At 49.1% G+C, this 23,064-nt stretch overlaps 1 protein-coding gene across 3 annotated transcripts; it reads right to left on the reverse strand.

Moving 5' to 3' along the window:
- Positions 1 to 17,829: 17,829 nt before the first annotated feature.
- Miox (myo-inositol oxygenase) lies at positions 17,830 to 20,292 on the reverse strand. 3 transcript variants are annotated; one of them, XM_005334996.4, is made up of 10 exons: positions 20,138 to 20,292; positions 19,683 to 19,763; positions 19,421 to 19,501; positions 19,104 to 19,266; positions 18,875 to 18,942; positions 18,672 to 18,781; positions 18,530 to 18,597; positions 18,390 to 18,439; positions 18,182 to 18,294; positions 17,830 to 18,099 (listed from the first exon to the last, which is right to left on the reverse strand). In XM_005334996.4, exons 1-10 carry the CDS (start codon positions 20,150 to 20,152, stop codon positions 17,991 to 17,993), a joined length of 858 nt encoding a protein of 285 aa, XP_005335053.2. In that variant the 5' UTR covers positions 20,153 to 20,292; the 3' UTR covers positions 17,830 to 17,990. The 3 variants fall into 3 exon arrangements, with proteins under 3 accessions (XP_005335053.2, XP_077908467.1, XP_077908468.1); XM_078052341.1 differs by lacking the exon at positions 19,421 to 19,501; XM_078052342.1 differs by lacking the exons at positions 18,182 to 18,294; positions 18,390 to 18,439.
- Between the last annotated feature and the right edge of the window lie 2,772 nt (positions 20,293 to 23,064).

The raw sequence follows: 23,064 nt of genomic DNA on the forward strand, positions 1-23,064 counted from the left end.
TTTTACCCCTCACAAAGATGTTTTTCATAGTGTTAGGGATCGAACCTAGGGCCTTGGACATGCCAGGCAAGGGTTCCACCATGAAGCTACAGCTCCAGCCCTCTTTTTTTTTTTTTTGATTATGTTAGTTGTAGATGGACACTATATCTTTTTTTTTTTTTTGTACCAGGGATTAAACTTAGGCATTCAACCTCTGACCCACATCCCCAGCCCAATTTTTATATTTTATTAGAGACGGTGTCTCACTGAGTTACTTAGTGCTTTGCCATTGCTGAGGCTGGCTTTGAACTTGCCCTGCTCCTGTCTCAGCCTTAGAGGCTGGGATTACAGGAGTGCGCCACGGTGCCTGGCCAAAATATCTATACTTGCTTTTATGTGGTGCTGAGGATCGAACCCAGTGCTTCACACGTGCTAGGCAAGTGTTCTACCGCTGAGCCACAATCCCAGCCGCCAAGCCCTCTTTTTCTCAGGCTTTTAAGCTCAGTTTATTACTCTCCTGGGCTTTCGGTAACAGCTTTCTTTATCATTCTTGCACTGTACAGTCCACTTTGGGTTTTTTTGTACCAGGATTTAGACTCAAAGGGCCCACATCCCCAGCCCTATTTTGTATTTTATTTAGAGACAGGGTTTCACTGAGTTGCTTAGCGCCTCGCTGTTCTGGCTTTGAACTTACGATCCTCCTGCCTCAGCCTCCCAAGGCACTGGGATCGTGGGCTTGTGCCCCTGCACCCGGCTACTCTACCTATTTAAAATGCAGGGTTCAGTGGCTTTTGGTATATTCATCCATCATGATCCAGAACCTTCTCATCACCTGAAGAAGAAACCCTGTACACCTTGTCAGTCACCCTCCAACCCCTTCCCTCCCAAACTCTCTATGGATTCACCTACTCTGGACACTCCCTATAAATTAAATCATTTACAGAATGGAGGTGTAAGTTCGGGTCAGGGGTAGAGCACTTGCCTAGCATGCCTCATCTCAATTCCCAGCAACCAGAGACAAATGAACCACACCATGGTGCCTTTTGTGTCTGCTTCTTTTGCTTGGCTGATGCCTCAGAGCTGCACCCACTCTGGGGGCCACATGTCAGGGCTTCCTTCTCTGACGGTGGACATTTCATTATATGGATGGGCCAGTCCCCCATCAGTGGCCATGAAGCTGTTCCACCTTCACTGATGTGGATGATGCTGTGTAAACCTTCATGTACACTAGTTTTGGATGCACATCTGTTTTCATTTTTGCTGTTCTGTTTTATTTGTGATATCTTTACAGAAACTCAACACTTTTTTTCCATTCATGAATGCTAAATGCCACAATTAACTGCTTTATAAAATATAATTTTGTCAATTTATTTTTAATTTATATTTGTAGTAAAAATACACAATTTTTTAAATATTTATTTTTTAGTTGTAGTTGGATACAATACCCTCATTTATTTACTTTTATGTGGTGCTGAGGATTGAACCCAGGGCCTCGCCTGTGCTAGGCGAGCCATCTACCGCTGAGCCACAACCCCCCAAAATACACAATTTTTAACCTTTTTTTTTTTTCTCTTTTCCCTTGGTATTAGTACTGGGGATTGAACCCAGGGGATTTTACCACCAAGCTACATCCCTAACCCTTTCTATTTTGAGATAAGGTTTCACTAAGTTGTGAATCTGGCCTCAAACTTTTTTTTTTAAGAGAGAGAGAATTTTTTTTAATATTTATTTTTTTTAGTTTTCGGTGGATACAACATCTTTATTTTTATGTGGTGCTGAGGATCGAACCCAGCGCCCTGCGCATGTCAGGTGAGTATGTGACCACTTGAGCCACATCCCCAGCCCTGGCCTCAAACTTTTGATCCTCCTTCCTTGACCTCCCAAATTTCTGGGATTACAAATGTGATCACCACACCCAGCCCTTTGCCAGTTTTTTAATTGGGTCATTTGCTTTTTCTGTAATGGAGTGGTAGCAGTTCTTTGCCTATTCTGGATATTCTTTACCAGACATACGGTCTGCAGATATCTTCTCCCATTTTATAGGTCACTTTCTCTTTGGTATGCAGAAGTCTTTCTCCTGTGTCGCCTGTGCTTTGGTGCCATCTCCAAGGAGTCATCGCCAAATCAGATGTTGTGAGGCTTTCCCCATAAATTTCCTCCTAAGTTTGGTCATGGGCACATTTTGAGTTGGTTTTTGTGTATGGTGTGAGGTAGAGCTCAGCTTCATTCCTGTACATATGAATATTCAGTCTTCCCATTTGTTGAGAACATGCTTCTTTCCCCATCCAACAGTCTTGGCACCCTGGTTGAAGATCAGTTGATTGCCAGGTCCTGATGCCGCAGATTCTGACTCCACTGCATGCGCTGTGGCTTGGGGGGGGGTCTAGCTCAGCTAGCAAGGAGGTCTTCTTTGTAGGGTGTTCCTCTAGGGTTGAGTTACACTCACCTGTCCCTTAGAGTCCTGCCCCTTCTGCCCTTTTTTAGATAGAACTTTCTAAAAATAAGAGTCCCCCCAATAAAAGCTCACTTCCGAACATGTTCCCCCCTCTCTTTCTCTCTCCCTCCCTCCCTCTCTCTCTCCCTCTCTCCCTCCCCCTCTCTCTCTCCCTCTCCCTCTCCCTCCCTCTCTCTCTCTCCCCTTCTGCCGCAGAATGGCTGGGCACAGATCACCGAGCCGCCACAAAGCACTTGTATGTTCAAACAGGAAACTTTATTGCCTGAACTTAAAGCACTCCACGCACACTCCTCGGGAACTATCCCGAACACCACCCACGCGGCCCCTCTCCGGCACTCCACACCAACCACAACTCCCTCCACCAGAACTCCACCCACCAACGCGAACTACCCAGGAATCCCCAGGAACTCCTCCAAAATAGCGGGCACCAGAGGCAGACAGCAGGGGTTTATATACAATTGAATACACAGCTTAACATAACCATCAATCTCAATGGCTCGCTGCTGGGCACCTCTCAACCTCTCCCTTCTGGCAAAATGCCTGGTCATCCCAACTCAGCTGTGGCCCTCAACATCTCCCCCCTTCTGTTTAATTAAACAACAAGCAATGTGGCTTAGGGACCGTGCCTGTCTCAGGTTGTCCAATACTACATATGGTCCTTACCCGTCATCGTATGAGCTGACCTCAAGGCGTCAGCCTCCTGTCTTAGGTTGGTACCATTGCAATTGGATTTTACCCGTCACTGACTACAGGCCCAGCATACAGCCATACTTGTGGATAGGCCTTTGCACCAGTGGGGGGGGTGAGGTTCTTTGCCTCACCTCTGTTGGCCCCCACATTTGGCCTTTGCACCAGTGGGGGCGTGAAGTTCTTTGCCTCACCTCTGTTGGCCCCCAAATTTGGCCTTGGTGCCAGTGGGGGGGTGAGGTTCTTTGCCTCACTTCTGTTGGCCCCCAAATTTTAGACCATCACAAGCAGAAGGGAGGAGGATGCAAAATGCCACGACACCAAGCCAAATGACGGTTCCTTTTGGAAAAATTGTACCACCGATGACACCATCAGCAAAGATACCCCAGCACTACCACAATTCACTGCACCAACAGATAGTTCACAATGCATAAAAGTGATACAAAGTCCAGGCAAGTTCTTCAAGCAGTTCAAAGTAGAGGAATCTATTAATATGTCCATTTCCTCCCAAAGTAAATCGACTCCTTGATTGAGCATCACTTGTTGAGTTATTATTCTTTGATGCATCAGTTTATACAGTTTGTTGTGATAGCTATAGAAGAAGCTGTAGTTTGGTTTTATCTTTGTCTTCGCCGGCACTGGGATGAAGATAGGAATTCTGGCAATGATGGCTAAAACAAAAATTCATATAACATTCCAACAGGCACTAAAAGAAAGAAATTTTCTAAACAATTTACATTATCCTAAACAGAAATATTAAATATAATGAAAAGGAAAGGAGAAAGTAAACAAACAGATCTGTTAACCTCCTTTAAAAACAATCCTCAAAAGCTATTTACCTAATTTAAATTAAACCATTTAAATCACGTGAATAAAAAAAAATATTTGGATCCATTTTTTCATGAGCACTCCTCATATATGATATATGGACATACGCACATGCAGACATACAACACAAAACACAAGTGTGAACACATAACATACAACACATAAGACAATAGTAAAGGCCTTGTAGCTTTAAACAGGTGAAATCTCCATTGCAATGTTTAAAAACTCCACAGTCAAAAAATAGAACTGATCAGAAAAACATTAACCTAGGTCTGTATGAGCTCAAAAAATAAAATAGAACTTTATGATGTGGGAAAGGGTAATAATAAAATAGATATTGAAAAAGGCATCCTGGTTACCACCTGGGTTTGACTCTTCTTTGGATATCCCATCCTTTTTCCTGTAACTTGCATAATGGGTCTGAAGGTATTCCCACAAGCAAGCCCCAAGGTTGTTTATATTTGAAATAGGCTTTAATGGTGTTCATTACTCATTAGCCTCCAGGTGTGGGAGAACAACTGTTGCAGATGTAAGGATATCAGCTGTTATGGATTTGAGTGAAGTCATCTTCTTTTTGGTCTGTAGAAATCGCTTTAGTTAGTCTCTCTGGAATCCAAATGGGCTGCTGTTCTCCCTGTGGAAACACACAAACAGACCCCTGACTCCAGACAATCACTGGGTCAGGACCTTTCCATTGTCCTGTTAGAATATCCTTCCAAAGTACCTTAGGCTTATGTATATTTTTTGGATACATATGCCTTTCTGCAGCATTAAGCCCTGATGAATCCAAATTTAAAAAGTTTAGAGTAAAAAGGGTTATTTTAAGTTTATCTTTGGGGAATATATACCCCTTTCCAATTCCCTCTTTTTGCTTTAATAAGTACATTTTAACAGTTTGATGAGCTCTTTCAACTATGCCTTGTCCCTGTGGATTGTATGGGATTCCTATTATATGAGTAATGCCAAATGATAAGCAAAACTGTTTAAAAGAGGTAGAAGTATAACCAGGGCCATTATCTGTTTTTAACTGTTTTGGAACGCCCACAGTGGCAAAATTTTGTAAGCAATGAGCCATAATATCTTTAGTTTTTTTCTCTGGCATGAAGGGAGCCCATCAAAAATCCGGAAGAAGTATCAACTGTAACATGCAAATATTTTAATTGTCCAAATTCTGGCAAGTGTGTGACGTCCATCTGCCAAATATGGTTAGGTATCAGTCATCTAGGATTGACTCCAAGATTAACTTGTGGTAAAAAGGTCACACAATTTTGACATTGTTTTATTATTTGTCTAGCTTGTTCCTTAGTTATTTTAAAACACTTTTGTAAAGTATTAGCATTGACATGGGACCTTTTATGAAAATTTGTAGCTTCTTCTAGTGTAGAGAAAATATGTATGTCATGTGTAGTTTTATCTGTTAAATCATTGCCCAAACTAAGGGCTCCAGGCAATCCTGTATGTGCCCTGATATGTCCTATAAAGAATGGATCTTTTCTGTCCCAGATTAGACTTTGTATAGTGGAAAACAAAGAGAAAACAGTAGAGGAAGGGAAAATCCTACCAGCATCTTCAAGGGATACTATAGCATTAACTATATACTGACTATTGGAAAATAAATTAAATACAGAATCTTTAAACATCACAAAAGCTTGTAATACTGCATTAAGCTCTACCTTTTGAGCTGATTGTTTAGGTACTAAAAATGTAAAAGTTTCATCAGGGGTAACTACTGCTGCTATACCATTATTTGACCCATCAGTGAATATATTTGGAGCATTCATGATAGGTGTTTTTCTTGTCATTTTTGGAAAAACTACAGGATGTGAAGACCAAAAAGACAGCAAAGGATTAGATGGTAAATGATTATCAAATGAAACATTAGATTTACAAATGATTATTGCTCAAGTATTTAACTCATTAGCTAACTCACCAATTTTATCCATAGTACATGGAGTAATAATTTTATTGGGAGAAATTCCAAACACTCCCTTTGTTGCTTTTATTCCTTTGAGTATCAATTGTCCTACAGTCTCAGGATACCTAGTAAGAATAGTGTTAGGAGAATAAGATAAATGTATCCACAATAATGGACCTTCTTGCCAAAATATTCCTGTAGGAATATTTTTTGTTGGTAGTACAATAAATAATGAAGGCAAACTTATATCAATTCTATCCAAATGCATATTTTCCATATATGTTACAATGATTTTTAATGCCTTTCTTGCTTCAGGCGTTAACATGTGGGGTGAATTTGGATCTGATGGACCTTTTAGGATATCAAATAAAGGTCCCAACTCTCCTATTGGTATGCCTAGATAAGGCCTTATCCAATTTATGTCTCCTAATAACTTATTTTGAAAGTCGTTAAGTAATTTGAGTTGAATTTTTGGTGGACGGACCATGGTTGAGGATATTAGAACTCCTAAATAATTAATTGGAAAATTTAATTGTAGTTTATCTATTGTTATCTCTAGATTATAATTTTTTAATAAATTTGTAAATGTGGCATAACATTCTAGCAATGTGTTTTTATCTTTGTGTGCTAATAATACATCATCCATATAGTGAAATATTTGTAGTTCAGGACTTTGATTTCTAAGTGGCTGGATGGATTTGTTAACTTAAATTTGACACATAGTTGGACTGTTAGCCATCCCTTGAGAGAGTACTTTCCATTTATATCTCTGATCGGGACCTTTATGTTTCAGCGCAGGGATATAAATGCAAAATGTGGACTATCCTCAGGATGAATTGAAATTGAAAAAAAAAAAACAATCTTTAATATCTATAGCTAAAACATACCAGGTTTTTGGCAAAGCAGACAATTGGGGAATCCCTGATTGAGCATGTCCCATAATAACCATCTCATTATTAATGGCTCTTAAATCTTGCAATAATCTCCATTTACCATTTATTTTTAATGATAAAAATGGGAGTATTATGGGGAGATACAGAAGATTGTATATGTCCTTCCACTAATTGTTGTTTGACCAGGTCATGGGCTGCTTGTATCTTTTCTTTAGTCAGGGGCCACTGAGGAACCCATACTGGTCTTTCTGATTTCCAAGTAATTTTTATTGTCTCAGTGACCTCTCCTGAAAACCCAATCCATGTCTATCTATTTCTTGATATATTTGTATTAGAGCCACTATTTCCTTTTTCTCCTAATCTTTTTCCTTTCCTAAAACCTTGTCTAGCCCTAGTAGTGGGCACATTTGAATTGATGTTATTTGTTAATGTCAAACCTAATTGATTTAGGATACCTCGTCCCCATAAATTTATAGGAAGATGATCTAATACATATGGCTGTATAGTTCCTTCACATCCTTCATGATCCTTCCAATCTAATACCATTGCACTTCTATGGGGATTTGTTGCCACTCCTAGGCCTTGAAGCGTTTGAATGGCTTGTTGTAATGGCCAATGTTTCAGCCATTCTTGACGAGAGATGATGCTAAGGTCAGCACCTGTGTCCAGTAGTCCATTAAACTCATGTCCTTGAATATTTAGTTTTAGCATTGGGCAAGAATCTAAATTTAAAGACAGCATAGCCCAATCTACACCTGTGGAGCCTAATCCCCTGGAACCTCTTTCTATAGTACTACTGGAAATTTTTTCATGCAGGCTGGGTATTATTAGTAACTGTGCTATTCTATCTCCTGGTGAAATTACTGATATACCCCTTAGAGAACTAGCTATAATTTTTATTTCATCTTCATAATCGGAATCAATTACCCCAGGACTTAAGTCCTTTAGAGTAGAAGAACTGCGTCCCAATAATAAGCCTACTGTTCCTTGGGGAAGAGGTCCTTTTACTCCTGTGGGAATGATTTGAACTCCCATCTCTGGAGTTAATACTGCTCTCCTGGAGGCACAGATGTCCAACCCTGCACTCCCTCTGGTTTGTTTGATGAGAGATCTGATGGACAATATGTCCTGGGCACTACCCTGGTGGGGTTGCTGGGTTCCTCCACTGCCCCGTATATTTGTGGTCTTGGGCCCCAGAGCATTGGGTCCCTCTGTCCGTTTTTTGGCAATGGAGCTCGATGCTTTTCTCCACGATATCGTGGGTAAACACCTGGTCCTTATCTGTTTTTTCATAAGGGAGTACCCTCTATGGTGGTTTGAGAACGGCATTCATTAGCCCAATGTCTCCCTCTATGGCATCATGGGCAAATACCCGGTATTCTACCCCTTTGATACTTAGTTTTGTTAAACCCTCCTCCTATGGGGCAATTCCTTTTAAAATGTCCTGTTTGTCCACAATTGTAGCATGTTTTTGGCCTGGCATCTAAAGCCTGTTGTACTGCAGCTGCCAAGACTTGCCCTTATTCATTAATGTCTCTACATAATTTAACATATGTGTTTAAATCTTCATGTTTCCATGGTCTAATGGCCTCTCTGCACCAACAATTTGCTTGCTTATAAGCCAGTTGTTTTATTAATGGCATTGCTTGTTCTGTATCCCCAAAAACTCTGGTAGCTATTTGAATAAGCTTATCTACAAATTCAGCATAAGGTTCATTAGCTCCCTGTATTTCATTAGATAATTGACCTTGTAAATCTCCCCGTCCTTGTAAAGTCTTCCATGCCCTAACTGCATCTGTATCAATTTGTGAGTATATAGCAGGATCATATCTAATTTGTTGCTGCTGATCCTCATAAGGTCCTTTTCCTAACAACATATCTAGATTTCTCTGAGGATAACCGACTGCTGCATTTCGCCTAGCCATTTCCTTGCAAAATTCCTCATTGGCAACCTTCCATAGCAGGTATTGTCCTCCATTTAGCACAGCTTTGCACATACTAGTCCAATCTGCTGGCGTCATGTCCAAGTTGGTAGTGGACTCGACCAAGCTTACAGTGAAGAGTGCTTGAGGACCATAGGTTGTTAAGCCTCCTTTATCTGCTTCACTGTTTTGAAATGTAAAGCACGGTGAATTCGCTGCCCTCCTGTCTGCTCAAGTACAGGGCATGCAAATCTTTGAGGTCCTGTCTCAGGATCCCATCTATCAACTACGGGGGTTGGGGGCCCCATAGCATATGTTGTCTGTATAGGTGGAGCTGTTGGTTGGACACTTACGCCTCTGGTGATAGAAAGGTGTTAGTAGCAGCCTCTTGTTGTAACTTTTTCCTTCCTAATGGCCCTTCTTCCTTTAAATTTTCTTCCTCTGTCTGACTAGCTCAAGATACCTTCTCTTTTGCTTGACCTAACATGTTTTCTACCATAGTCTGGACCTCTAACAATTTACTTAACACTCTTTCGGTTTGTTTTTTACTAATTTCTAATCTACTATAAAGATAACGCAACTCAACAAGATAACACAAAACAAAACCAAAACAGAATGAAACAAAAACAGAACAAAAAATTGTTTTATCAATTTTCTTAATTTCTTTTTTTTTTTAATATTTATTTTTTAGTTTTTGGCGGACACAACATCTTTGTTTGTATGTGGTGCTGAGGATTGAACCCGGGCCGCACGCATGCCAGGTGAGCGCGCTACTGCTTGAGCCACATCCCCAGCCCAATTTTCCTATTTTCTTGAAATGTATTTTCATGGTCTATCTCTATCTCTTCCTCAGGGCTGAACAACTTCAAACCTTGAGCCAACCATTTTTCCCAGTTTGCCTGAGAAAGTTCTAGGGACAGGCAGTTTGAAACAAAAACAAAACAAATCAAAACAAGAACACATTGTTTTTTGAAATGGTCACCCATTCTCTTGCCTTCCCTCAGGGCAAGCAATTTCACTTACCCCCAAGCTTCAGACGTTCCCCCGTATGGGCCACCAAATGCTGCAGGCTGGCTGGGCACAAATCACCGAGCTGCCACAAAGCACTTGTATGTTCAAACAGGAAACTTTATTGCCTAAACTCCAATAGCACTCCACGCACACTCCTGAACACCACCCATGCGGCCCCTCTCCAGCACTCCACACCAACCGGAACTCCCTCCACCAGAACTCCACCCACCAATGCAAACTCCCCAGGAATTCCAGCAAGAACTCCAAAGTAGTGGGCCCACCCCAGGCGGACAGCAGAGGTTTATATACAATTGAATACACAGCTTAACAAACCATCAATCTCAATGGCTCCCTGGTGTCACCTCTCAACCACTCCCTTCTGGCAAGATGCCATGTGTCATCCAGATTCAGCTGTGTCCACCATGCGACCAGCGCACTGGTTTCATTAAAGAGGTTCTTGGCATAAAAGTTAGCTGGCGAGATCGAAATAAAACACACAGACTCAGTTACCTTTTTCTATGACCAGGTCCGAGACGGCCCCCCTCTCTGGTTCCTACCTCGAACCACCCAGTAGGGCAGCAAGGATTACTCAGGGCTAGCAGGAGAGAGAGAGAGTGAGCACACCAGGGAGTAGCCTTTTATTGGAGAACAAGAAATTCAGGGGAGAATTCCATCCAATGAAGGTTGAGGGGGGCTGCACTCCAAGGTCAGGGTCAGTGATTGGCCCCTAGGGTCAGTGGTCAGTCACACCCCCACACGGATGGGCTCTCTCATCAGGAGAGGGCCGGGAAAGCTCCGACACAGATTAGCCAGAGCGCCTCAGACCCAAACCGGGAGTCGCCCAGTCACGTGTGAGAATGGCTCTCCACAGCTGTGAACCTCAACACCCCTCCCTCTCCCTCCCTCTCCCTCCCTCTCCCTCTCCCTCCCTCTCCCTCTCCCTCCCTCTCTCTCTCCCTCCCTCCCTCCCTCTCTCTCTCCCTCCCTCTCTCTTTCTCTCCCTCTCTCTCTCCCTCCCTCCCTCTCTCTCTTCCTCCCTCCCTCTCTCCCTCCCTCCCTCTCTCTCTCTCTCTCCCCCTCCCTCTCTCCCTCTCTCTCCCTCCCTCCCTCTCCCTCCCTCCCTCTCCCTCTCTCTCTCCCCTCCCTCTCTCTCTCTCTCTCCCCCTGCTCCCCCTCCCTCTCTCCCTCTCTCTCCCTCCCTCCCTCTCCCTCCCTCCCTCTCCCTCTCCCTCCCTCTCCCTCTCCCTCCCTCTCTCTCTCCCTCCCTCCCTCCCTCTCCCTCCCTCCCTCCCTCTCTCTCTCCCTCCCTCTCTCTTTCTCTCCCTCTCTCTCTCCCTCCCTCCCTCTCTCTCTCTCCCTCCCTCTCTCTTTCTCTCCCTCTCTCTCTCCCTCCCTCCCTCTCTCTCTTCCTCCCTCCCTCTCTCCCTCCCTCCCTCTCTCTCTTCCTCCCTCCCTCTCTCCCTCCCTCCCTCTCTCTCTTCCTCCCTCCCTCTCTCTCTTCCTCCCTCCCTCTCTCCCTCCTTCCCTCTCTCTCTCCCTCCCTCTCTCCCTCTCTCTCTCTCCCTCCCTCCTTCTCTCTCTCTCTCTCTCTCTCTCTCTCTCTCTCTCTCTCTCTCTCTCTCTCTCTCCCCCCCTCCCTCTCTCCCTCTCTAGCCTCTCATGACTTCCTCTTGCTCTTCCTTTTGGGAAGCCTGATGTCGAGAGCATGGGAAGCCATCCTGAAGCTTAAAGGTAAATTGTGTCTATGTTTTATTTGGTTTCCCTGCAAAGTCACACCAGGATCCTAGTTCAGCTGCCAGCACTGGATGGGGCGGCAGCCAGGTACAATGGCTACGCCTGTGAATCCCAGCTACTTGGAAGTTTGAGGCAGGAGAATCACAAGTTCAAGGCCAGCCTGAGGATTTAGCAAGACCCTGTCTCAAAAGAAATAAAATGGAATTTAAAAAGTGTTGTGTCAAAGCCAGCCTCAGCATCTTAGTGAGGCCGTAGGCAACTCAGCGAGACCCTGTCTCTAAACGGAATGTGAAAAAGGGCTGGAGGTGCTGGGGTGTTAGCAGCAGAGCACTTGCCTAGCTCTACTGAGGCCCTGGTTTCCATCCTCAGCTCCACATAAAAATAATAAGTAAAATAAAGGTATTGTGTCCAACTACAGCCCATATATTTATATATATATTTTAAGTGCTGGGGGTGTGACTCACTGGTTAAGTTCCCTGGGTTAGAGATGAAGCTCAGTGGTAGAGCACTTGCCTAGCATACATGAGGTTCTGGGCCTAAGTTATTTAAGCTGCTCTATAAATGTTAACTTAGTTTTTTTGTTGTTATTGTCTTGGTGGGAGAGGGTACCAGGGATTGAACTCAGGGGCACTTGACCACTGAGCCATATCCCCAGCCCTATTTTGTATTTTATTTATACAGGGTCTCACAGAGTTGTTTAGTGCCTCACTTTTGCTGAGGCCGGCTTTGAACTCACCATCCTCCTGCCTCAGCCTCCTGAGCCACTGGGATTACAGGCATGTGCCACTGCACCCAGCTAGTTTATTTCTTTTTTTTTTTAATATTTTATTTCTTAGTTTTTCGGCAGATACAACATCTTTGTTTGTATGTGGTGCTCAGGATCGAACCCAGGCCGCACGCATGCCAGGCGAGCGCACTACCGCTTGAGCCACATCCCCAGCCCCTAGTTTATTTCTTATTTATTTTTTTATGTGATGCTTAGGATCGAACCCAGTGCCTCACGCATGCAAAGCAAGCACTCTACCAGTGAGCTACACCCAGCCCCTAGTTTATTTTTTCAATCTTCAGTCTTCTGACCTAACAATATTTCTAAGCACTCAGAACATAGATAGGCAAATATGCGAAGAGCTCACTGCTCTGTACAGTTCTCTGGAATGTCTCTGTGCCACAGGTAAACTCAGAAAGGCTGACCACAGTCAGAACCTCACCCTGGCTGGCCTAATAAGGCCAACCTTGGGTGCAGTGTGGAGGGTGTCAGTGCTGCCACCAGCTTCACGCCCAGAGCCCAGTCTGCCAAGTCGAAAGTGGACCCCGACTACTGGTGTTCTAGCACCCCTTTCAGACTGCCTCTTGGTCCCCCTCTTGGTGTCCAAGAGGTAGGGGGAAGCCAGAGGGAGGTGCAGCCCTGTCCCTAGGCCCATGAGCTGACCCTGGGAGGTCTGGTCGGGTGCTTCGGGGTGCTGCTCTGCACTCCACGTGGCTGCAGAGGCTCGGGAACTGCTCCTGCACCCGCAGCAGCACCACCCCAGGTCCCAGGGACGCCTGACCCCCTGAGCTCCACTCCATGAAGTCTGTCACTGGGAAAGAGCGCCAAGACCAATCAGCCGGGGAGGCGTGAAGGTGGTGCTTGTGCCCGAGGTCTCAGGACCTTCTGAGGGGTCTGAGCCCGGGGACTTCCGTGCGCACTGCTTCTTCCACCAACCTGCTGCTGGGTGGGGCTGATCTGGGAGGGGTCTGGCCTCCTGTTCCTGGTCTCTGTCTCGCACCAGCAGCCCCGTCCCCCTGGTGGTCAGAGGGGTTTGTCTGTGCACCCGATGGCAGAGGCCCTCAGAAGAGCCATGTGGCGGGCATGTCCAGCTCACGGGAAACGTGACTGTGTCTCTCTGAGGCAGTGTTGCTCCTTTGGGAACCATATTCCAGGATGCAGTCACACAGAGTCACCAGAGCAGGCAGCAGCAGTTCCACAGGCACCCCTGGTTCCTGGACACCATTCCAGGCTCAACACAGGGGGCAGGCACTTCCCACCCCCCACCCCAAGGGTTTGTCCCCACGCTGGCTGGGTCTTCAGCCGGCCATCAGGCCACCAGTGTGTTGGCTCACTCGAAGAGCAGGTTGGGCCAAGGTGGTGGTGTGCAGGGTGCTTGTGAGCTCGTGGATAGGGGAAGCAGGTCCACATCTACCCAAAGGAAAGTTCTGATGAGGACGAGGCCCTGCCCACCACCACAGAATGTCCCCAGTGCCACTGGCTGTGTCCCTTAGGAGAGGTACGTGCTGAGGCCTGAGTGGCATACTGGTGGCTTTGAGTTTGGTAAGAGAACACGGGTACCGTTTTACCTACTGTGTCCTCCGTCTCTGCCCTGTAGAGCCCACGGAGCAAGTATCCTGCAGAAGGAGGTCACCTGGCGTCACCATACCTGGTCATCTGCTCTCAGGGCTTTTACACTCACAGAAGTTATTCAGGACCCAAAGACCTTTTGCTTATGAGGATTGTTATCTATCAATATTTACCATATTAGAAACCAAACTGAATTTTAAAATATTTGCCTAATTTTATTTAAACAGATATAAATTCATTACATGATACCATAATAACAAAATTTTAAATAAAATAATAACTGTTTCAAGGAGCTGGGGTGTAGCTCAGTGATAGGGTGTTTACCTCGTATGCACGAGGTCCTGGATTTAATCCCCAGTACTGCAAACAAAATTCTCAAAAATCTAGTTTTTAAAAAGTTGAGAGAGTGGCTTATTTTTGTGCTTTTGCATATTGTCTGGTTTCTCATATCTGCTTTTGGTCAAATGGTAGCAGTATGTTTTGGCCTCACACAGATATGTAGTTGAAAACAGGAAGAGTGTTTTGATTTTGTTGTTGTTGTTGTTTTGTCTTGGTGCTGAGAATTGAACCCAGGGTCTCAAGCATGCCAGACAAGTGCTCACCACTGAGCTACACTTCAGCTCTCATGCATGATCTTGGAGCATGGTCTATTTTCAACTTCAAATGTTGATTGAGTGAGTTATAAACTCTTCCAAACACTGACATGTCTCATGGCATATGTCAAAGAAATCAGTCATCAATATCATTGCCAGTTACATCAGGGAAATCTTCAGCTACTCAGAGGCTATCAAGGTCAATGGTGGTGGACATACTCCTCCTAAACCTTGATTTTGATTGAAAATTCCTCTTTATCATTGGCCAGAGAGGCTGTGGCTGTTTTCCTTGCCATGATAGACCACTTCGCTCTTTCTCAAGAAGCTATCTGCCAACACCTGGACGGGACCACTGTGGTTCGTCTGTCATTGGTCTTTCTAGTTGTCCACTGGCCACTCGGTCACACCTCAGCACCCCTACAAGGCCACAGTCTATGGAGATTCAGTGCAAGGGCTTTTGCCCCTTCCCGTCGCGTTGCACAGAAGCCTCAAGGGGGGAGGTTGCTTTTTCTTCTTTTGAGGCAGGGACCTGCAACATTGCCAGGCTGGTCTTGAACTCCTGACCGCCAGCAATACTCCCACCTCAGCCTCCCAGATGCCGGGACTATGGGTGCACCACAGCACTCAGCAAGGATGGAGATTTAACAATATTAATAACTTACAGCTTCATCCAAGGCAAAACTGATCTCTATCAGCCTCAAGTGCCTGGCCTCAAAGAACAGCACACCTAGCTATCAGAGCCATCGTTCCTCGTGTACAGGCAGATTCATCATCAATGAGAGAGTGTTCTGTGAAGAAAGAAGCACAGGGTCCTGTGAAGTGTCCCCGGCCACACAGACCCTGCGAGGAAATGAGCAGAGACCAGGGGCTGCAGCCAGTGTCTGCACAGGAGGAGCTGGAGGAGGGGCCCGCCTGCAGCCCGCAGCAGCAAGGGTGCAGGGACACTGGCGCCCGTGGGGTAGAGCCAAGCCTCGCCCCTCTCTGTAGGCTCCGAGTTGCCCCAGAGACTGGAGACCTGATGTTCCCCTGAAATGGACCGAAACTTGGGGCCCTGTTGCCCTCCCAAGCACACTGCGGACAAGTCAGCCAGCTTTTCATTCTGTGGCTAAAAGACCTGACGAGAATCTCCCAGAGAGGGCTGAGCTGTGGCTCAGTGGCCGAGCGCTTGCCTCCCACGTGTGAGGCACTGGGTTTGGTCCTCAGCACCACCTAAAGATAAATAAATAAAGATATTGTGTGCATTTACAACTAAAAATTATTTAGAAAAAAAGGAACTAATCAGAGGAAGAAAAGTTTATTTTGGCTCGTAGTTTCAGAGGTCCAGTCCACGGTCAGCTGACTTCACAGCTCTGGGCCTAGGGTGAGGCAGAACATCATGGCAGGAAGGTGTGGCAAGGGGAGCAGCTCAGCTCCTGGCAGCCAGCAAGCAAAGAGAGTTTGGTGCCAGGAGCCTGGGGTGATATGACCCCCAAAGACACAACCCCAGTGACCTGCTTTCTCTGGCTGCCCCACCTGCCCACAGTTACCAACCATTAATCCATTCAAATTAATTAACCCATCACATGGATTAATCCACCGATGAGGTTTTGGCTCTCATAATCTGGTCATGTCACCTCTGAACATTCCTGCATCTCACACTTGAGCTTTCTAGGGACACCTCACGTCCAAACCATGATTCTGGAGCTATTACCAAGGCAACAGGTTTAACATTAGAGTCTGCAAGGGGGCACCAAGGGGCTCGGTAGGGGTGGGCCACAGCCAGGATAATGCAGAGGTCAGAGATAGAGGCGGACATTCAAGAGTTGGTCATGTACATGACCTGGCAGGCACAATGTCCTGGACTCCATCCCCAGCACCACACAAACAAAAAAGATAATTAATTAGGCCTCAACTCCGACACACGGATTTGAAATGTGATTTCCCACTCAAGAAGCCAGAGGCCCTTGAGGACAGGCTGGTGCTGGGTCTGGCAGCCTCTCTCCCTCCGGGGTAGGCTGAGAACAGCCCTGGAGCTGTTAGTACTAACCAGGTGCTGCTGCAGGCTCAAAAGTGGGTGGGCAAAGCCAGTGCTTCTGGCAGGAGGGCGAGCTGTCAGAACCTGGCGAGAAGGCCTGGCAGTCCTACTGCCCAGACCTCAGAGAAAGGCCAGACTCACAGGCTCCTTCAAGACTTGTGCCCTGACACAGAGGCCAGAAGCGGTGGTGACTGTAGGTGGCTGTGTGGGGTTGGTCTCCAGCAAGGCTGGGTGGGCTTTCATGGTGCCTGATTGTGGCCAGCACACCGCCCCCACGCACTTCTGTCAGTTCAGCCAGCAGGGCTGCCAGCTCGGCCCCTGGCTGATTGGAAGAGCTCAGGGTTACTATCTAGGCGATGGTCTAATTTTAGAATCAGGGTGGGCAAAAGGGGAGGCCTACCACGGGATCCAATTAAGGCTGAATGCTACATTCTGAAAGTGGACCAGCAGATCCCCCATCAAGCCCCTGGCACTTGCCAGCTGCGGCATGACTTGGAAGAAGTATCTGGGCAGAGGTGAAGGATCTCAGACAAGAAGATCGTCCTGGATGATCTGGGCGGGGCTTTAATGCCTTCCAGGTGCCGTGAGAGTCGCTGAGGAGGGGCTGGGGTTATAGCTCAGTGGCCGAGCGCTTGCCTAGCATAGGTGAGGACTTGGGTTTGATCCCCAGCACCACATAAAAATAAATAAATAGAATAAAGGTGTCATAAAAAAACGAGACACTGAGGAAATAGATCTTCTGCACACTGGTACATCCAGGGAAAGACCCGGCATTTATCTGTTTACCTGTCTCCTGGGCTAACAGTACCACTGGGCCAAAAACAAGGCACACACAGGAGGACGCTTCCCAGCTGAAGTGTTCCAACAGAGAAGCCAGGAAGTTTCCCACCAGCACAAGGCAGTGCTGTGTGCCTCCTGGGAAAGAAATACAGCCACAAGAGAGCCTTCTTGCCCCCAGTGAATCTGACGAAGTCCCTAAAGTCACCCTCTAGTCAGCAGGAAGAGAGGAAAATGCCAAAGTCCTGAGACCACCAAGACCAGCAACCTCTGTCTTCAGAGGACCGCGAACGACACTGGCGAAGTCTTTGGACCAAGGTCGCAGGGCTAAAGTGTGTCAGGGAGGGGTGGCTGTGCCAGGAGGCCATGGAGACGCCAGCCCTGGTGGGCTGCACCGTGGGCAGAGGGGCTGGGGACCCCCTGGGCTCACAGGTGTGGCCTCGCAGCAGCCCACCTGCACCCTGGGTGGCCGTTGCCTGCCCATGCCTTTTCTTGGCCATCAGGCTTCCCTCTTACACTAAGGGAGCCACGCCCAGAGGACCTGGAGACTATTTCTAGAACGAGGGGCTGAGCCGGACACCAGAGCCAGGAGGACGAGCAGGACGTTCAGGTGCCTGAGTCCCTTTGGGGGCCCGTCCCAGCTGCCAAAACAGGCCCAGGCCTCCATGAAGGGTCAGACTCACAGGCTCTTTCAAATCCTTTATTGTGACCAGGCCTAGGAGCCAGAAGGGGTAGTGACTGAAGGTGGGTGTGTGGGGTCCCCCGTGAGGCTGGTGTGGGCCTTCCTGGTGCCTGACCGTGGCCAGGCCTCAGGCCAGTTCAGCAGGGGGCCGGGCTGGCAGGCCAGTCACCAGCTCAGGATCCCCGGGCAGTACTTGTCGATGAGCTCCTGGTAGTAGGGCCGCAGCTGGTCCACGTCCGGCAGGTCGGGGCACTTGGTGTACAGGTCAAACTTGCTGCAGCAGGAGAGGGGCAGTGAGCCTCCTGAAGCAGCCCTCAGGCCACCACCCCCTTCGCCTCCCCCAGGAGAGGCCTCACTTAAACTCCTGCACCCAGGGCAGCATGTCCAGGTCTCGCTGGCTGCACAGCTGCCTGTAGTCGCCGCCCGTGTGCCACGGGTAGAAAGAGTGGAACCTGATCATGTAGAAGGCCTGCAGAGGCCACACCAGAGAGCTCAGCCCCAGTCCAGCTGGGCGGAGCCGGATGGTGTGGGGCGGGATTCCGGGCCAGTCCCTCCCCCGCCTACCTCCGGAGGCAGGGAGAACTTGTTGAACCTCATCATCTGGTATAAGTACTCTGCAGGAGGGTACAGGGCCTCACTGCCAAGCACTGAGCACAGCCAGCCACCTTGTGGCACCCACGCTGCCCGCCTCTAACGGGACTCACCATCATGGCCCCAGGACATGAGGACGTTCTCGAGCCCACAGTGGGGCTGGTACATGCCAAGTTCTGAGCTGCAGTGAGAGATGCACATGAGGAGGGCACAGGGTGGCCTGGGAAGGGTGGGCCATCCCCGGGGTAGGGTCACCTGTATCGAGGGTCCCAGAGGTCTGGGTTCTCCTGGAAGGTAGAGTCACAGAACACCACAGAGGCCTGAGGACGGCAGCCAACAGGGAAGGTGTCTCCGACGACTGCCCACTGGGAAGGCATGGCCAGCAGTGGGCAGGGGGCACACAATTGACCCGAGAGCTGAGACGGCCCTCACCCGCACGTCCAACTCCCAGCCCTCACCTGGGGCTCTCCCCACAGAGCCAGGACCTTTCCCAGGTCATGCAGGAGCCCAACAAGGTGGAACCAGTCTGGGGGAAAAGGACATGATGAACGGGGAGGCTGCCGGAACCCAGGGGGTGTGACCAGGCTCTGGGCTGAGTGCCCAAACCCCAGGGCCTGCTGCCCCTGGATGGGTCCTACCTTCCAGGGTGGAGGGACACCCCGCCCCACCACAGCTGGAAGGTTGTACCCTTGTCTGGGTGGGCCTTTCGAATGCCCTCTGCTGTCTGGAAGGCATGGAAGGAGTTGGGGAAGTCCACATCTGGGTCCGACTCATCCACCAGGCTGTCCAGCATGTCCACAGCCTCCATGACAGTCATTTTATTGCAGGAGAAGCTCCCGAACTGGGCGTGCTGGGTGAAAGGGAGAAGTCCGTCCCTCATAGAGTCAAGGAACCAGAAGAGGCTCAGGGGGATGCAGGACAGGGCCATCTACAAGGCCCTCTCTGTCCACTCTGGGCACCAGGCTGAGGGCGAAGGGTCTGCACAGGTGGCAGGGTGCCAGCACCTTCTTTCTGACGAAGTCCACAGTCTGGTGGGTATGCATGAGCTTGTAGGTAGCAAAGACACGGTCCAGAAGAGGGCCCGACTGCAAGTCAGATGGTCAGCTGAGGCTATGCGTCAGGCCGGCCGTCAGGCCAGGAGGACAGCCTCCTTCCCCAAGGCCAGGCCCCGCAAGACGTGAGCTGCCCCAAGCACACCCCTCGAGCTGTGGGGAGGGGCATGGGTAGGGGCTGGGCTAGAGGGGACAGACAGGGAGGAGTCCTCACGGTGTAGTTTCGGAAGCTGCCCTGGTCTTTGGCGGCCTCTGTGCCCACGTCAGGTCGGTAGACGAGGGAAGGATCGGGGCCCTGGTGGAGGGGGGATTTGAACCGTTTCACCATCATGCCAGCCCCACGAGGAAGCAAGGACATCCCCATGGGACTGGACCTGCTGAGGCCAGTGATGGAGCTGAGGGCACCCCCTGCACCGGCCCCGGTGACTCCCTGGGTCCTATCTGCTGAGGGTAGCTAATGTCTGCTTCCAGGTGGAGGGGAGCTGGGCAGGAGCAGCAGCTCCGCTGGGCATCCTTGCAGGATGGAAGCTGCTTTTAGGAAGCTGGAGTTCATCAGGGAGCCTGGGGGCCAGGGGCTGCTGACCCCTGCTGCATCTGGACCTGAATGATGAGGGCTAGCAGGAGCCAGCTGGAAGAGGGTGGAGCCCCTGAACCAGGTGGGGAACTCACCACAACCACCTTCATCCTGAGAGGGTGCGTTGGCAGGCTGGCAGGTTGGCGAGAGATCTACCAGGTGCCTCTATATAGGCCCCCAGGTTACATAAGTGACCGACACTATTTGCCCCTTGATCTTGGCCCTGGGTAATGAGTGACTACTGCCTTCCTCCTGGCCTCAGCAGATTAACGTGTCAGCAGGGGAGCAGCCCCCCCAGCAGTCTGGCCCCTCTCCCTGGCTTCACCCTCCCTGTTCTCAAGTCACTGACTTGCCTGGACATCCAGGCACTGCTCTCTGCAGTCCAGCTCTCTCTGCACCTCCCTGTCTGCAGTGGGGCCCTCCCAACACAAGGTGCAGACCCTAGACCCTATCCTAAGGTGCAAACTCCCCCATACTTTATCCCCAGGGCACCTATGGATTATGGGTGAGGCAGCCTTGTTGGAGAAAAAAACGATCCTAAGGCTGGTGGTACAGCTCAGTGGCAGAGTGCTTGCCCAGTGTGCGCAAAGCCCTGCATTCATTCCCAGCACTGCAAAAGGAAGAAAGAATGAGGAGGAAGGAAGGATCATTCTGACAGTTATTATGCGGGTAAGGAAAACTTTATTGAAGACAGTTGCAACGGGAGAGTGAGACAGAGCACAACAAGACTGCCCGGAGGCACCACAGTGAGCACAGACGGCTGAGGCACCAAGGGAGCAGGCCTGGCCAAGGCCTAACTGGGTTCTTGCTGGAGGCAGATGGGTGATCAGATTCGAGGGTGGAGGATTCCCCATAAACCGATTTAGGATTCTTGCTCACCCAGCAAGGCCCAGCAAGGACATGGCCAAGGTCAGGTCTAGTCCTGAAGAGGCCTTAGGGCAGCCTTCTGAAGTGTCCAGCTCCTGGGGAAATGGCTCCATAAGCCAATAGTACTGACCAGGGCTCAAATGCATTTCATGGTCCACTGGCTCTGAGGACACAGCAGGGACCAAGCGAACAGAAATGCCTGCCTAAGAAGCCACATGCTGGGAGCATCAGAGAGGGAAGGGCACATAGTAGAGACTGAAGGGTGGGGACCTTGAAGGCCAGAGTCACCCATTCAATGGGCTCCTCCGGCAGCTGTGATGAGAAGAGGTGGTAGGAGAGACCCCACCACACCCTCACCACTTAAAATGACTGTTCTGCTCATCCTTTACTGATTTGCCTTGGGTATGTGCTCCTCGCACTGGAGCCTCAGCCCAGAGGGCCTGTCTGGACTCTTGGACATTCCTGCATGCTCCATGCTCAGTTCACACTAGGCAGGATGGGGGCGACAGCCTCCAGCAGGCTAGAGCCATCTCCCTCAAAGCAGGTGGTGCCTCAAAGCAGGAAGGAGCGGCATCTGGATAGGATTCTGGGGAGGGGCCAATAAGGTTAGAACGCTTCAATAGCTGGACGTGCGCTGGGAAAGCCCAAGGGGTAGGGCAGGCAGCACTACTGCTGGAACTCCACAGGGGCGGCAGGGGATAGCCAAGTGTCGCTGTCATACCAGATGCACGGCTGTGGGTCGTGACAGGCCACCTTTTGACACTGCATGGCTGGCCAGGAGGGCAAGTTGTCCCACGTCCAGGTCTGGAGGAGGCAAGGTGTCACCCAGAAGAGGGTCTGGGGGAGGCTGAAGGAGTCCATGAAGAGGGAACATCTTGTACTGAAGAACAGACCTCACAGGCCCAGAAGGTGTGCTGGACTCTGCCTAGTGCCCAGGAGCCTGGGAGGGGGTCCTGGTAGAGAGAGTGCCTGTCTCTTCCCAGCTCACTCTGGACCCCTTGCCTTCACTCCGGGACCTCACGCTGTGTCCTCACTGTCCATCTGCCTCTGTCGACACCATTCTGTGGCAGCAGGGCACATGACCCTGGAGCCCAGGCTGCTGGCCTCTTGTGGGGTGGCTATTGCAGCCACACCTTCCATGGGTCTGGGGCCTTACACCCTCTGCTCCCTTCTCTGGGGAGCCTTGGAGGAAGCTGAGACAATGGCTTCTGTTCTCATGCAGCAATTTTAAAAAAGGAATCATTAAAAAAAATCCATCCCAGCCCAGTGGTCACTTATAATCCCAGCGACAAGGTGAGTTAATGCTGCAAGTGACCCTCGAGCTGGAAGAGCATCTATCTTGGGGGTACAGAAAGCCCAAGGGGCAGGTCTGTTGGTGACCCTGAGAGCCAGTTCTGTGGTGGGCACTGCAGTGACCAGAAGCACATGTCTCACCTCAGTGTGGCTACCTCTAGAGTTGGGGTAAGGAAGTGCCCCTGCCAGGTGGCTGTGAGCTGAGGGTGGCCCTGGCAAGCATTTGCTGGGGCTCGAGCGACACACCTGCGAAGGCCCTGTCTGGGGCAGGGGGAGCTCTGCTCCTTGGCTGTGGTTCTCTATCACTTGAGGCTGCTTCTCCCCCACCCAGGCTCTGGCTGGGTGTGGAGGAGCACTCAGCCTCCACCATCCCTCACTGGTCCTGCTGTGTGCCCCACAGGGTGGAGCGGGGTGGGGAGCCAGTATTGCTGTGAGGTTCAACCTGATTTGGGTTGGATCTTTCTCTTTCTTTTTAAAAAATATTTATTTTTAGTTGTAGTTGGATACAATATCTTTATTAATTAATTTATTTATTATGAGGCTCGAATCCAGGGCCTTGCATGTGCTAGGTGAGCGCTCTACCGCTGAGCTACAACCCCAGCCTGGATCTTTCGCTTTCTTTTTGTTCCTTTTTATAAACTTTAGGGTTCGGTTTTTTTGCGGGGGGGTTGGTACCAGGGATTGAACCCAGGGACACTATACCACTAAGCTGCATGTCCAGCCCCTTTTATTTTTTGTTTTAAGACAGGGTCTCCCTAAGCCGCACAGTGTGGACTTGAATCTGTGATCCTCCTGCTCAGAGTCGTTGGGATTATAAGTGACCACCACCCCACTGGGCTAGAGTGGATTTTTTTTTTAATGA

Source organism: Ictidomys tridecemlineatus, chromosome 6, assembly GCF_052094955.1.
Source record: "Ictidomys tridecemlineatus isolate mIctTri1 chromosome 6, mIctTri1.hap1, whole genome shotgun sequence".
NCBI lineage: Eukaryota > Metazoa > Chordata > Mammalia > Rodentia > Sciuridae > Ictidomys > Ictidomys tridecemlineatus.